The sequence below is a fragment of the Nothobranchius furzeri genome, chromosome 4 (assembly GCF_043380555.1).
Source record: "Nothobranchius furzeri strain GRZ-AD chromosome 4, NfurGRZ-RIMD1, whole genome shotgun sequence".
NCBI lineage: Eukaryota > Metazoa > Chordata > Actinopteri > Cyprinodontiformes > Nothobranchiidae > Nothobranchius > Nothobranchius furzeri.
The window spans coordinates 5,996,950-6,012,546 of record NC_091744.1 but is presented as its reverse complement, the minus strand read 5'-3'; the positions used below and the strand labels follow the sequence as shown (position 1 = coordinate 6,012,546).

Genomic DNA, 15,597 nt, shown 5'->3' with positions numbered 1-15,597 from the left:
TCATGTTCATTTTCCAAGCCGTAAGACTTTGTATATATATATATATATGTATATATATATATATATATATATATATATATATATATATATATATATTTTCACTGCCACATTCAACATAAATGTCCCTGAGCAATTAATTGAATATCTTCAAAGTTAAGCAGCATCAAAGTTTGCATATTTTCTCCGGGCATTGCTAAAACTTTTGAGCTTGATTGAGATCCTGCTACATTCAGAGCTCGCAAGGATCTTTTATATCTTGCAGCACATTTTGTTGCTATAGTGTCGTGCGTACTGCAGTACAATCAGTTATATAGGTTGATTCAATGTGATTTAAATTTACAAAACGCATTTCTTCTGCTTGTTATTTAAGAGAAATAGATTATTAGTCGAGTGAATCATCGTAAAGAGCACGAAAACAAACCCATAGTTTTGAACTTAGCACGCAAATCCTACAGGGCGTGGTTTAGATGCGACGTCATCGTCAGGATTGTTCAGGCTCAGAATGGAAACGTCTGGAACTTTCCACGCTGTTTATAACCAAAACGTCGGCGCGCGTGCTGGGCTGAGAAGAGAAGGACATCGACTGGAATTAGAGAAATAGAATTTCGGCGCAAGCCTTTAAATATCTTTAACGTTTATGCTTCACAGGCCGCTGGACGGTCAAAATGGGGAAGGACTACTACGATATTCTGGGAATTAAGAAAGGAGCGTCGGAGGACGACATCAAAAAGGCTTATCGAAAACAGGCTCTAAAATACCATCCCGACAAAAACAAGTCACCAGGAGCCGAGGACAAATTTAAAGAAATCGCAGAGGCTTACGATGTCTTGAGCGACCCAAAGAAAAAGGATGTATACGATCGATTTGGCGAAGAAGGTAAGCTTTTCATATTTTATGTAGTGAAGTTATTTATGGGGAGGTCAAATGTTTTGATCTTTACGCGAAAGCGAGAAAGCGAAGGCAGGGGACAAAACAGACAACTTCAGTGTCATGGCGGCCGTCCTTCAACAGTTAAAGGCCAACAAAACCAACTAAATTCCTTAAAAAGTATAGAAAAAACTAAGGCAGGCAAACTAAACGTCCCTCTTACAATAAATTACAAGTAAAGGCTAAAAGTAAGTGACCCAATGAGTTTAGTAAGTCTTTTTTTTTTGGGGGGGGGGGGGGGGGGGGGGGGAATTAGCTTTCGGGTTGAAATGAGGCCACTGATGGATGTTCATTTTGCAGCATAAATCTTTAAGCAGTGTTCTAACCTCCAAGGACTGAACAAGTTTACATTATTTTAAAGGATTTTATTTAGAATAAACAAAAAGAGGATCCGTACACCAATCTGCGATGTAGGAGTTTATTGGTCAAGCTTTCGGTCAGAGACCTTCATCAGGAATTGTGTCCGAAAGCTTCACCAATAAACTCCAACATTGCAGATTATTAATTGAATATCTTCAAAGTTTGCATATTTTCTCCGGGCATTGCTAAAACTTTTGAGCTTGATTGATTGATTGATACATCCTTTTTCCAGCACCTTTTCCTAGATGAGCGGTGACTCCTTCTCAAATATTTAAAATGCAAGTCACACCCCCAAATCAATTTTTTCTTTCTGATTAACCATGTAAATGCGTGTCCAATCGTGCTACAGACACGCATAGTCGATAGTTTAGCACTCTAGTGCATTTTAGTTAAAAATTTAATGTTCTGGCCCAAACAGTATTGTGCAGTTGTCAGTAAAAACTCTGCACTGCTGTTGAATTTAAATCTGCCATTGCTATTGGGTAAGAGGTTAGAACTTAGCTGGTACGATATGATGTCACAATGTCATTGTGAGCCTGCGTGTGTATTAGTCAGCGGCTCCGCCCTCTCGGTCTGCTAGGCAGCATCATTTGTTGCATTTCTCAAACAGGAAGTGGGAGTGGAGTAATACTCTAGTAGGGGGTGACTTGCTCTTTAAACTTATTAGTGTAGTTATTGAAATATGGTGCTTTTAATAGTACGTGAGAGGATTAAAAAAGGTAGAAAAGGTATTTCCAAGTGTCTAATGTAACCATGGTGACAAAATAATTTGACTCAGAGTTGTTTTAACTTGATGGTTACAAAAACCTGAATGCTTCCAGTAAGATCAAAAACCCTTACGAAACTGGCTTCAAACACATACAAGGCTGTGATATTATGTATGTGGTTAAAATGAGAACATGCATGTGAACTGTTGCATTAATTAAATTATTAAATAGCTTAATTTCCCCCTTTTTTAGGTTTGAAAGGAGGAGGAGGATCCACAGGTAGCAGTAGTGGTCCTGGAAACTTCAGCTACACCTTCCAGGGTGACCCCCATGTCATCTTTAGTGAGTTTTTTGGTGGACGCAACCCTTTTGAGGAGTTTTTTGGTGCTCGCAACGGAGGCGTGGAGAACATGGACACTGACGACCCGTTCTCTCGATTTGGGATGGGTGGCACTGGCGGCGGTGGAATGGGTGGCTTCTCACGTTCCTTCAACCCGGGTATGGGAGGAATGGGTGGTCCCACAAGTGTTGTGAAGAAACATCAAGACCCACCAGTGGTTCATGATCTCAGAGTGGCGCTGGACGAGGTGCTGATGGGATGCACAAAGAAAATGAAAATATCTCGCAAAAGGTTGAACTCTGATGGACGGACGACGCGGCCAGAGGAGAAAATTCTTGAAGTGCAAATAAAGAAAGGGTGGAAGGAGGGCACCAAAATCACATTTCCCAGAGAGGGTGATGAAACTCCAAGAAACATTCCAGCAGACATCGTGTTTGTGTTGAAGGACAAGCCACATCCAGTATTCAAAAGGGACGGCTCAGATATCATCTACACTGCCAAGATCTCTCTTAGAGATGTAAGTCTAGGTTACATTTAACGAAATAGAGCAGATTTATTTTTGCATTTCATTTAAATGTCATTAAATCAAATTTCTATTTGTTTCTCCCATTAGGCCTTATGTGGTTGTACAATACAAGCACCCACATTAGATGGCAGATTGTTGCCTGTGTCCACAACTGATGTCGTGCAACCAGGAATGAAGCGACGGATCAGCGGGGAGGGGCTGCCTTATCCCAAAAGACCCAACCGCCGTGGCGACCTGATCATAGTGTATGAGGTGAAATTCCCAGAACGTCTCAGTGAGAGCGCTCGGAACACCATCGCCCAGGTTCTTCCACGGTCCTAAGGAAGACTGCACTCCCTAAATGCTGCCAACTTTTTTATACGTTACTCATCACAAGAACTTTTATAAAAATAAAGTCACTAATGATACAGGCAAAACTTCTGGTTCAGCTTGTCCTTTTGTACATGTGGTTCTCAAAGTAAATGGGACCTTTTCACAATTAATCCATAAGTTGTACGAATATGACTAAATGCCGTTTGGCTTTGGTTTACTGAGCAGAATTATATTTTCATGAACACTATTGTACAAAATGTACATTTGCCACAATTTCCTAAGATGTTCTTAAGAGAACTCATACTCATTTTTGGTAAGACCTGTAAAAATAAGACTCCTGCAGTGGATTGTTTACAGAGTTTGGATGAATTGTGGAAAGAGGAGTTTTGTGTGTATGAGAAATTGTTGATGTTGAGTGTTTTGTTTGGGAAAAATAAAAAGTGAAAATGGGACAGTGCACTAGTGATTTTTTTCTTTAATACTGTCTGCAGAAGATACATTTGTTATTTGTTACTTGGGCTCTTCAGAAAGTTTCACTCTGATCACTTTCAATGACGTAATACCTCAGCTGTAGGATAACTGGAATAATCGGCAGGTATTAAGCCTGAGTCGTGCTTCTGCGTCAGTGCGGAGAGACGTAGACCACTTTTCTTAACATCCGTCGAACGAGACGGAGAACGTGTGCTTGTGATTGGTCGGTCCAGAAACCTGAGCTCACTTCCGTCATGACGCCATTTCCTTTAAATTTGTCAGCAGTGCCGAAGTCGTATGGTGTCTCCTTTTTTTCTCTTGCTGGTATTTCAGCTAGATAAGCATGTCTTCGTCTAGATCACACCGTCCCAACTCTATCAAACTTCTCTTTCTCATGTTGCTTGCCATTTTTCAGACTGCGGAAGTGATTTAGAAGGAAATCGTAAGACGTCGCTGTACAGCGTTGTCTCTGTTGTCCTGGCGGAGAATTGCTTTGCAACACCCCTTCAGCAAACGGGGAAGTATGACCGCAAAACGCTTCCGTCAATCTGTGTGGGGCTGACGCAGAAGCATGACTCAGGCTTTAGTGTTAAACATTTAAAATATGTGTCTTTGCAAGCAAGTCTTCAGTAAACCATCTCAAAAATTTGAATATGATTATAAAGTTCTTGTTTTGTTAGGAATTCAACTGAAAAGGTCAAACTAATATGAGAGACTACATGCAAAGCCAGATATTTTAAGCCTTTGTTATGATATTGACCTTTGCTCCACATTGTTATTTTTTAAGTTTTACCTGTATAAGAGTAATCCGTTTTTGTTTGCTTATCTGGAGCCCAGGGGGCAGCAGCGTAAAAAGCAGGGAGGCCCAGACTTCCCTCTCACCAGCCACTCGGGCCAGCACCTCCGGGAAATCTCAAGCCATTCCCTGGCCAACAAAGAGACAGTCCCACCAGCGTGTCCCGGGTTTTCCTTTGGGTCTCATCCCAGTTGGACGTGCACAGAAAATCTCACCAGGAAGGCGTTCAGGGGGCATCCTAACCAGATGCCTGAGCCACCTCAGCTGGCTCCTCTATGTGGAGGAGCAGCGTATCTACTCTGAGCCCCTCCCGGGTGACCAAGCTTCTCACCCTATCTCCAAAGGAGAGCCCAGCCACCCTGTAGAGAAAACTCATTTCATCCGCGTGTATCTGCGATCTCGTTCTTTTGGTCGCTACCCAAAAGCTCCTTACCATAGGTGAGGGTAGGAACATAGATTGACCGGTAAATCGAGAGCTTCGCCTTCTGGCTCAGTTCTCTCTTCACCACGACAGACCGGTACAACGTCTGCATGACCTCAGGTGCAGCACCAATCCGCCTATGTAACATGCCCTCTAATTGTATCTTACAAACCAGTCTACCTTAGACAAGTGACTTCTAGACTTTCAAAATGACTGAAGCAGGCCATCTCCTGTTTTTGATGCACATAAAAGCCATCTCATGTCAAGAGGTCAGAACTGCAGCATTATTTTCATGTGTTCACAATATTCCTGGGAGCGTGAGATGCAGCCCAGGGTTCTGCAGGTTTAAAGGCTTTAGACCAACATGAGCCACATTTTTATTTAAATACTTACAGGAAGTTAGATTTTTGGGAGTGATAAAGCTGTTAGTTTGTGGGTGGAAGGTGTCAGCAACCCGCCATCATGTGCAACTAGAAGATGACTGCAGCTCTAGTAAGGGTGCCTGCTTTGCAGGGCTGAACACTTCCCATACTTTGTCTCACTTGAAAACGTATTTTTCTATCTTCAAGACATTTAAACGTGTGCAACTCTGAAAAGCTGTTTTCTAATGGTTATGATTATAATCGGTCACTGAGTTTGTCATGCAGACTGAACATGAAAATAGTCTCCTACACCTGTCTCCTGCATTACCTTCTGATAGAAAACAGACGGTGAACTCAAGGATCGAAAAGTCTCACAGATCTACATCACACTGTCACTTAACATTCATGGACTCATCCGTCTTGACTCACGACGGGGATGGCTGTTGTTGTTTTAGCATCCAGGAATCAGCAGACAACTTCCTGACTAGTGGAAGCTAACTAGCATTAGCAATTCCACCACACAGAAGAACTCCAGGCTTGTGTTATTTGTGGAGATAAAACAGCCACGTTACAAGTCAGTGTTAGATTTGCATAGCTGTTATCTGATCCGAGGCAAGATGTTCAAATATCAGGATATAGGGAGCCTAAGTCACGCCCATCGACTTCCGCACCATGGGTCCCCGGACGAATAAAAAATGAATGCAAGTCAATGGGGCTAAAAACACTATTTTCTAATTCCGCTTGTTATGTTCCATGGATTTCACATGATGTCCGTGAATTTTAAAGAAGTTTTTTGATACCAAGAAAGCCCTTTCGAATGAGGGGGAAACGCTATTTTAGGTTTTGTGTGAAAATAAGTCCAGAACTACTGCGCTTCACGAAAGTAACATCAAACCAGACACGGAGAAAAACAGAGGGAAAATGGCTGTAAATGCAGCAAACTTCAATCAATCAATCAAAGCTTTATTTATAAAGCGCCTTCCGCAACCCTGTCAGGAAGCCCAAAACGCTGAACATGGTTCAGTTGAAGGTAAATATATTGAATAAATCAAAAATAAAGCAATTCAAATCACAAAATACAAATGACAAAATAGGTGAAACATTCTGGTACAGGACAAATGTGTAAAACAATGGATAGAGTAAACCAGTGAAAACTGTGTGATAAATTCAACATAAAAGAGGGACAAAATCAAACATGTTCAGGAAACGCCAAGTGGAAGAGGTGGGTTTTTAGGCGAATCTTGAAGACTGGCAGAGATGGGGACAGCCTAACTGAGGGTGGCAACTGGTTCCAGAGTGTTGGTGCTAGGACTGAGAAAGCCCGGTCCCCGCGAGTACGACACCTAGACCGAGGGACAGCGAGCAGGCCTTGGTCAGAGGAGCGCGTGATGGGGAATGTCTGTTCAGGAGTGTGGCCAGATAGGGGGGACCACCACCCTGGAAGAAATTAAAAACAAAGACGAGGATTTTGAATTGTGAGCGATAGCAAGCCGTAAGCCAGTGCAGGGAGGCCAGAACTGGACTGATGTGGTCCCGTTTCCACAAAAGCATGCAGTACCCGCTCCAGGTGGGCTCTCGACAGCAAATGCCTGATTTTTGCAAGGCGTCTCAGGTGAAAGAAACTGGACCAGATCACAGAATTGATGTGAGCATCAAATTTAAGTCCAGCATCAAGTTTCACCCCCAAACTGGTTACAACTGGTTTTGAGTAGGAAGAAAGAGGGCCAAGATCAACATAACAATCCACATTCCTGCTGTTGGGGTGAAAAACAATGAGCTCTGTCTTTCCCTCATTCAGATGTAGAACGTTGGCCATTAGCCAAGACGTTAAGACAGGACACAAAGGACTGGATAGAGTGACCTTTCTCCTGACACAATGGAGAGTAAATCTGGCAATCGTCAGCATAGAGATGGAATGATAGGCCATGTTTACGAAAGATTGACCCCAGAGGTAGCAGATGAATGGCAAACAAAAGAGGACCAAGAATCGATCCCTGCGGGACCCCCCAGCGGAGCCCCTCCCAAGATGAAAAAACATCACCCAGTTTAGCGCAGAATGTCCTGTTGTGGAGATACGATCTAAACCAGTCCAGAGTAGACCCTTTGATCCCAACCCATCGTTCCAAGCGATCGAGTAGAATCGCGTGGTCAACTGTGTCGAAGGCTGCTGTCAGGTCTAACAACAGAAGCACCACAGATGTACCCTGATCTAGCGATAGATAGATATCATTTAGGACCCTCAGTAGAGCTGACTCTGTGCTATGGCCAGACCTGAACTCTGATTGGAAAACCTCAAACAGATCAGAGTCAGCTAAATGTGAGACCAGCTGCTGATAAACGACTTTCTCAAGCAGTTTTGATGTAAAAGGCAGGGTAGAGATAGGCCTGTAATTTGTGATCACAGAGACATCAGCACCAGGTTTCAAAATCCTTCCCTCAGGAGGAAAGAACCACCATGAATCTGGTCATTTGGTAAGTATTATGCTAGGGGAGAGGAGATTATGTGGTGACGTTACATATGCAACATGCCGATGTAGTCTAATTACAAACTTTTACAAGCTGATAAATCTCAATGTACAGTACTGACGTGGTCGAAACACCCATCATTAGTTTTCATTTAAATTGCAGTACAACATATGTGCGATCCAGGGCATGAGGCAAAGTGGATTAGAAAAGAGCGTTTTTAGCCCCGTTGACTTGCATTAATTTTTTTTGTTTTCCGGGGACCCATGGGCCAACCGGAAAGGGAGGAGATTAGGCTCCCTATAAGATTCCAAATCCTGCCATGCTGATCCAGGTGTTTCTGGGCTCTTTTTAACCCGAGTACTGCTTGCAAGGCATTCGTTCCTAACAGAGACCACAGCAGATGTTTTTATGAAATGAGTTTCCCACACCTTTAAATACCAGTGAATAAAAGCTGAAGCTTGTGTTAGTTTTGGATGTCAGTGCATTAGATAAAGGATGCTTCGGGAGATGACTTCTCTGAGTGAGTCGGCTCACTTCAAATCAGTCGTTTTCTCTCAGACCTGTAGCAGATTGTGACAAAAACAAATTCGATTTTAGGTCTTTATTTGAGGCAGAGCTGTGCCATCATGCAGTAACAAACAGTCCTCAGGTTGCCCTCAGATACCCGTGACACAGTCTGCAGACAAACCGCTCTTTGAGCGTGATGCCCTGCAGCCTAATGTGTTGGTGATTTTTGGGAGGCACACAGATAGCTGGGGGAGTCGGAGACAAACACTGAAGACATTATGGATGGCCTCAGTCATGAGCTGGTCCTTGCAATCCCAGGGAAAGAGCTGGCTCACGATGCAGGTTTAACATTTGGGATAAATATTAGCTAAAGATGGACATCCAAATCATGACCACTTCATGTACAGACTAACAGAAGATGCACCGCAGCTCTTTTTTATTTTTATTTTTTGAAGCTTTGGAAGACTCATAATTTATGACTTTGAAGCAGAAAAATCATTAGAAGCAACATTTTTCTGTTTTAATCTTTTCTTTCTGACGGGATCACAGAATGAAGTCTTTTGTTGTCACTTTTTGTTGCTTCTCAGGTGAGTTTTTTGGGTTTAGATTACAGAAATCAAATTTGATTAGCGGCAGACCTTCGTAAAAATGGAATTCTCCAAACTCTTTTTAAGTAATTCAGACTATTGCATCTATGTGCAGCAATAACTATTCGTTTTAGAGTTGAAATCTGCTAATCTATCTGCAAAGTTGCACTGATCCTCTCTCATTTTGACGCAGATTATTACAGATCTCCTCAATAACATAATCTCTAATAAGATATGAGATATAGTTTTTTTATGAAAAGTTTCACAATAAAGCAGGTACGTTCTGAAAATAACTGTTCAAAGTTGTTTCAGACCAAAGTAAACGATTAACCAAAAGATGAACGAGTTAAACAGAAGCAGAGTTTCTGTTTGCTGTAAATCTTAAAGATAAATTAATAGTTTGTGCCGAAAAAAAGGTTGTTTCTCTTTTCTTGGTAACTTCATCAATCAAGGAGACTTTTGTGATTGTTTACATAATGCATTATTTAGCCCAGAAGATCCTGATGATGTAGTGCAGTTCTTTTCGACATTTTCGTGCAAAATTGGTTTATTTGTGACTCATCAGGAGAAAACTGCTTTTGGCCTTTTGTCAAAAGTTTACAGATAAACGGATTAAATAAAGATCCAGATTTGCTTTCATCCAATACAGACTGTTAAAGCCACTGTATGCATGCACCATCAGGATGCTGCAAGCAGCTTGACATGAATCCCATCGCTCCCTGGACACCAGAGTTAATTGATCCGAGTTTGGTGTTTAAGACTGAGCGTCTAACATAAACTGTCAGAGTGCACATGATTTAGCACCTATTAGCCACACCTAGTGCAAGTTTCATTGATCAAGAGGATCAGAAGGATAAATCTGAAGTTTCTGATGGGCTCCTCTGCAGAAACCTGCTGCTGAAGGTTGAGGGATTGGAGACTCGTGTTGATGCTGGATTACCTGAGCTGACTGAAAACCTCCTAGATGGCACCTAGAATGAGAAGGGAGACATAACGGCAGATGGGTGAACAGAGATGAAAAATGTGGAGGATGAGGGAATTTCAGAAATCATACCTCCGTAGTTTAATTATCTTTGGGTCTTGCTCAGAAGTGAGGAGAAAGGAAGAGATCATCTGGCAGAGGTCAATGATCTCGACACAGATGTTCTGGAAAATGGTCGCTCTATCTTCCAGTCCTGATGTGGTCAGAAGCACAGGCAGGGAGGGGAGCTTAGACATCCAGTTGAGGTGATTCAGGCATGTGGTCAGGATGCTCTATGGACCAGGGAGAAGTTTTGGATGTCCTACTAAAAGGACAACCCTGGGCTGACCCAGGACACACTGGTGGGATTGTATCACTTGGTTGGGAATGTCTCAGGGTCCCGGAGGAGGAGCTGTTGAAGCGAGGAAAAGGCTGGACGTCTTCACTAGACCTGGTGCTCCTGCAGCCTGGATAAGAATGAGCTATCACAGCAGAGTCAGAGGAGGAAAAAGGGTGTGTGGAAGCAAGCATCTCTGATTCAGATGTTATCTTTTATTTTATCACCAGACTTTAAAAATAAAAAGATAATAAAATAAAACAAAAGTTAAATGTAAAGAATGAAACTGAGGAAGAAACTACATTTTTATTTCATGGTATGATGAGACTATTTAAAATATTAAATGCATTAATTAAAATATTCTACAAAGCAAATATAGATTAATAATATAATTGTTTTATAAATGCAAAAATTTAACTGCAACAAATACAGATTTGGGCCTGGTCAATAAATGAAATAAATACACTTCTTATTCCCTGAACTTTATTCATTCAAACTGTTTGTTGCTTCTTAAAACACTCATCTCATTTTTCATGTAAAACACAAAATCTCAATGAATGAGAATCTATGTGGAGACAAATAAAAACCCCAAATGTGCAGCGTACTGCAGAGTGGGAGCTCAGTTTCATCCAAACGTTTGGTTTTATCCTTCAGCTGTGTGCGTGGAGGCCTCAGACATCCTGGAGATGAGCGGCCATGTTGGTGGAGACGTCTCCATCCCTTGTTCTAGTTACTGGAACACAGAAAACAGGTCAGAAAACACCAGCTTGTACTTCTGCAAAGGCCTCTGCTCGGGTGAAAACCCTCTCATCCAGACTGAGGTGAGATCTGCTGTGACTCAGAGAGGAAGATACGGGATGGAGTCAGACGAAGCAGGTGGAGTTTTCACAGTGACCATAAGGAGGCTGAGGCGGGCGGATGCTGGGAGGTATCGCTGTGGAATACAATTTGACTCATCGCACCAGGAGGTCATTCTGAATGTTGTTGATGGTAAACGTTTTGTTGTTTTCTTGTAAATCTGCACGTTAATAGAAGACATAAATCGTCTATGAAGGCCTTAAATAATCGGGTCGTTATTTGGCGTGTGCACCGTAGGCTACATCTTGTGGGCGATGGTGGCACAGGAGTTAAGTGCTCGCCCCGCAATCGGAAGGTTGCAGGTTCGAGCCCCACTCAGTCTGTCGCTGTCATTGTGTCCTTGGGCAAGACCGGTGGCGCCAGTGCTCGGCAGCCTCGACTCTGTTAGTGTGCCCCAGGGCAGCTGTGGCTACATTGTAGCTCATCCCCACCAGTGTGTGAATGTGTGTGTGAATGGGTGAATGACTGATTGTGTTGCAAAGCGCCTTGAGGGGTTCCAGTACTCTAGAAGGCGCTATATCAAATACAGGCCATTTACCATTTACCATTTGTGCTTTCTTCATTTACTTACATCCACAGATGTCACATGAGCTTGTTTGTTTACAAGCATATATTATATCTGACTGGTCATACTTCTTGTTCTCTCAAAGCTTCCACTGTTCCTACTCGACCTCCTCCATCCCCTCAAACCAACACGAAGATGGATGAGGTAACTCGTGCCCAAAGCACAGAAGCTTCACCAGGAACCCCCACGCTGTTCTCATCGGAGAGGAAGAGTCAACAGAAAGCAAATGACCTCACAGGTATTTAACAAATACAACTCAGCATATTAGAAAAAACTTAATTATCTATTTTTTATAAAGACGTTGTTTTCTGAACATTTAGATGGATTTGGAAATTTGTCAGCTCTTGGTCCAGAACATCGTTAAATGACCTTAAAATATGAGGAGGTGGATTTGCTCAAATCCCAGTTTCTAATGTGTATAAAAATATTTATTTTATTCTCAAAATTTGAATTTAATCCCAACAAATACAAAAAATAGATATTCTAAGCTTGTTTTTAATTTTTGCAATGCAATCAGAATATGCAAACAGCCGGAAACTGGAAACTTAGAACGTTAACAAAGATCTAAATTCAGTCCAATAAACTAAATTTTAAATATGTACATTTGTTTAACATCATGGTCCCGATTAGTTTAAACAGCAAATTTAAATAAGCTGTGTCTGTTTCCGAGTCTTTGATGGCCACCATCTTGCATGTTTACATGTTGTACATTCTGCTCAGCAATAATAATAAAAATAGTTTTTATATTAAAAAGTTCCTTTTTCTTTTTTTTTGGTAAATCTTGTTCAAAAGTGGTTTGATGTGAATTTGTGACAATGGATTACATGACTGTTGTTTAATTTTCTACAAAATAAAATACAAAACCCATGCTTTTATTGTAATCATCCCTGTCTGTTTCCTTTGTTAGACCTTGTGTGTCCAGCTGCCTGTTGCACACGTCTGTCTTCCGGAATCACAGTTTTTAGACATTTTCCTGCTTCTGCACTCTTGGTTTATACCAAAAGATGATCAACAGGCTTCTGCAGATCTTTGTAAGCAGAGGAACCACAAATACATGCAGGAGTCATTTTTTTGTGTTTTTGTGGAAAAGTTATCATTACTGTCTTACCCATTGCAGATGGCTTCATGCCCATGTGATTTCCTTCTAAGCTAACTCTGTGTGTGTGTCAGATTTTCTCCTTTTAAAAAGAGCAAAGAGGGACGTAGTCTTTTGTTTACGAAATGTGAGCTTGTGAGGTTGCCAAGTCTGCAACGGCATTAGTAATTCAGCACTGGCTGGCTAAAGGCATCAGCATTGTGGCAAAGGTGTTCAACAGTAATTTCAGGTAAAGAAGCCTAGAGGCTAACGTTGAACCAACTATGCTAACGGTGAATTAACAACAAATAGACTATCTAAAAATATCTCAAACTATTTCAATGACCAGGAACTCAATATTACAATGAGATGTATTTATGTGGTTATGAACTTACTATGTATGACTCTTCTTCGCAGCGGACTAGTGGTATGAGTATCCACCCTGAGACTGGGAGATCGTGGGTTCTAATCCACGGTCGGGTCACACCAAAGACTCCATAAATGAGACCCAATGCCTCCCCACTTGCAGGGGCGCCTCCAGGAAATGTCGATAGGGGTGGCCAGACTGGGCCAAAGAAATTTTTGGGGTGGCGCACCAAATTGGTCCTTGTGGTAACTCTGGGAGAGTTTAGCCTGTGGCGATGTATTGCATTGCTTCTTTAGTCGTTTTTATTAAAACAATAAAATATAAACAGTACGTATCCAAAACATTTAAATTAAATTTTACAAACACAAACATTTCTGAAAAATAAATTCCAGTCATTTAAAATGTTATTTCAAAATGTATTTTGTTTAGTTTAATTCACCTGTTGCTGTGTTCACAAAAACTATGGAGATAAAAACTATTTTTAAATGGTGAGCAGCAGAAACATATAAGTTTATTAAAATTCTGATTATTTATTTGCTCATTAATTGTGTTTTTTTAAATTAGTTTCACAATTATGTCTTGAATAATTAAGATCAATTTATGGTTTGAGCGAACATTAATATGATTTATTAACAATGGCTTTTGCTGGGTGGCCAGCCATTGCCCGCTTGACACTCAGCATTAAGGGGTTCGATTGGGGGGTTAAACCACCAAATATCTCCTGAGTGCGGCCGTGTCTGTCTCATCACTTCCCAGGGAATGGGCCAGTGGCGGAGAACAAAATTTCTCACACCAGCGTGTGTGAGAACTAGTGGGACATGGACTGCAGTACTGACATTTTACCACAGGGTGTCATTCTTACTTCATGCACCTTCAAATAAGGTAAATGTTTCATTATCTGTAGTTTTTTTAATGAGCAGTTTATGCTTGTTTACAGACACTGCAGTGGTTATAATGGTCTCTGGATGTCTGGCTGTTCTGGTTTGTGCCATCATCCCTCTAATATTCTACAGACACTGGAGAAATCATGCAGGTGACACGAGCACAGAGACATCACACAACTTAAACTCCAAAAAACAACTTTGACTCCTTTAAATTCATTGTCTGATTTGTTTCAGGTCAGGACAGACCATCAGTAGCCAGGGCTGAGGTAAGTTTCTGTATTCCTCATAACTCCTTTATAACAGATTTTTAAAATTAAATCATGGCGATCCTAATCATTCACAGGAAGATAGCTGCGATGAAAACATAGCTTCCACTCAAGTTGTAATGAGTCTTCAGTCTTTGGAACTAGAGGATCATCCAGAGTCCAGCATCGATGATAACTTACAGTACGCCGTCATCTATGAAGGACTGGATCCCAAAACCGTCCACTGAGGATGGAGTCATCTGTTTTTCAAACTGCTTCTTACAATGACAGCATCTCTTCTGTGCTTTCAGTCAAATAAAGAGCTATGTGAATATAATTTCTGTGACAACAGTTTCATAATGTGTTTAAATCAGTTCCTTTTTATTTACCGTGAATTGAGAGACAGAGAAGTTCTGACTGGTTTCTTGTAATGTTGCCAAAAACCTGCAGAGGACACCAAACACAAGTCCCGCCAATTCATGTTTCAATTTTTTTTTTACAGAAATGTAACAAACAATGATGCAGCTCATGTTTAAACTGTAAAATGAACTAAATTTAGATACTTTTACTGATTTGAGGGATATTTTTACTGATTTCAGAGGTATTTTTACTGATTTGAGAGGAAAATATACGAAATTCAGCAGATTAACAAAAATCTTAAGCCCATGTTAGTTCCTTAACAGGGCCAAAAAAAAACCTCACACTACAGAAGAAATAGTAATAATTCCCATCAAATTAATCAGCAAACCCAGCACTACAAGGCTATCTTAATTATTTTTACCATTAAATGCCATTTTTACAATTTTTCGAGGAATAGGCATCAAAATAGGCCTATGTAACAACGGTAAAATAAAAAGTTTTTTTATTCTATGTGACGAGATTATTCACACATTTGCTTCAATCTGGGTCAACTCATTAGTGTGTTGCTTTTCAAGTAGGATGGTGTGAAAAAATTAAAGGTACATTTTCAAATTTCTCTATCTCACACTTACACCTAGCCTGGCAAGCCAGACTAAATAAATGTATTATTTAGTCTGGCCACGCTCCATTGACGGCTCTCGGTTGTGGGGCGGGTTCTACCGTTGTCTTTCAAATGATCTCTGCATTCCACTGGACAATGAATGTGACATACTCTTGTTTCACTCTGTTGCATCATCCCACCCACCAGTCATATAGAGTGCCCTGATTGGCCCACAAAGCGGACAAAGCTCTGTGATTTGTTCACTAAGCAGATAGAGCACTATGATTGGCCCACCATTATGGACCAATCACAGCTCTTTATGTGTTTAAAACCCCTCCAGAGAGCTGTGATTGGCCAGCCAGAATGCTGTTGGGGCTGCAGAGGTTCCAGTGGAGCGTTCCTAGGCCAAACTTTGCAAAGCAAGAATTTGGTCTAGTTCACTAGGCTAACTTACACCACCTCTGCCCAGAGAAAGAAAAACTCTATTTGCACATATGCCAAAGATGTTTAGTTTTTTAGTTTCAAAAGAAAATGAAACCACAGTAACTCATGCGTCCTCCAG

At 41.2% G+C, this 15,597-nt stretch overlaps 2 protein-coding genes across 2 annotated transcripts; both read left to right on the top strand.

Moving 5' to 3' along the window:
- The first annotated feature begins 440 nt into the window (after positions 1–440).
- dnajb1b (DnaJ heat shock protein family (Hsp40) member B1b) lies at positions 441–3,622 on the top strand. The gene is made up of 3 exons (XM_015967034.3): positions 441–876; positions 2,247–2,851; positions 2,948–3,622. The coding sequence occupies exons 1-3, from the start codon at positions 666–668 to the stop codon at positions 3,179–3,181; spliced, it is 1,050 nt and encodes a 349-aa protein (XP_015822520.1). The 5' UTR covers positions 441–665; the 3' UTR covers positions 3,182–3,622.
- A 4,976-nt stretch (positions 3,623–8,598) lies between these two features.
- LOC107390392 (CMRF35-like molecule 5) lies at positions 8,599–14,411 on the top strand. The gene is made up of 6 exons (XM_015967068.3): positions 8,599–8,782; positions 10,735–11,070; positions 11,589–11,741; positions 13,883–13,978; positions 14,064–14,095; positions 14,173–14,411. The coding sequence occupies exons 1-6, from the start codon at positions 8,746–8,748 to the stop codon at positions 14,320–14,322; spliced, it is 804 nt and encodes a 267-aa protein (XP_015822554.1). The 5' UTR covers positions 8,599–8,745; the 3' UTR covers positions 14,323–14,411.
- Positions 14,412–15,597: the final 1,186 nt, after the last annotated feature.

Bases quoted from the DNA above. Each gene is read 5' to 3' on its own strand.
- dnajb1b (XM_015967034.3), top strand. From the start codon at position 666: ATGGGGAAGGACTACTACGATATTCTGGGAATTAAGAAAGGAGCGTCG. The intron at 877-2,246 runs GTAAGCTTTTCA...CCCCTTTTTTAG, and splicing joins CGATCGATTTGGCGAAGAAG to GTTTGAAAGGAGGAGGAGGA. The intron at 2,852-2,947 runs GTAAGTCTAGGT...TTCTCCCATTAG, and splicing joins CCAAGATCTCTCTTAGAGAT to GCCTTATGTGGTTGTACAAT.
- LOC107390392 (XM_015967068.3), top strand. From the start codon at position 8,746: ATGAAGTCTTTTGTTGTCACTTTTTGTTGCTTCTCAG. The intron at 8,783-10,734 runs GTGAGTTTTTTG...TTTATCCTTCAG, and splicing joins CACTTTTTGTTGCTTCTCAG to CTGTGTGCGTGGAGGCCTCA. The intron at 14,096-14,172 runs GTAAGTTTCTGT...AATCATTCACAG, and splicing joins CATCAGTAGCCAGGGCTGAG to GAAGATAGCTGCGATGAAAA.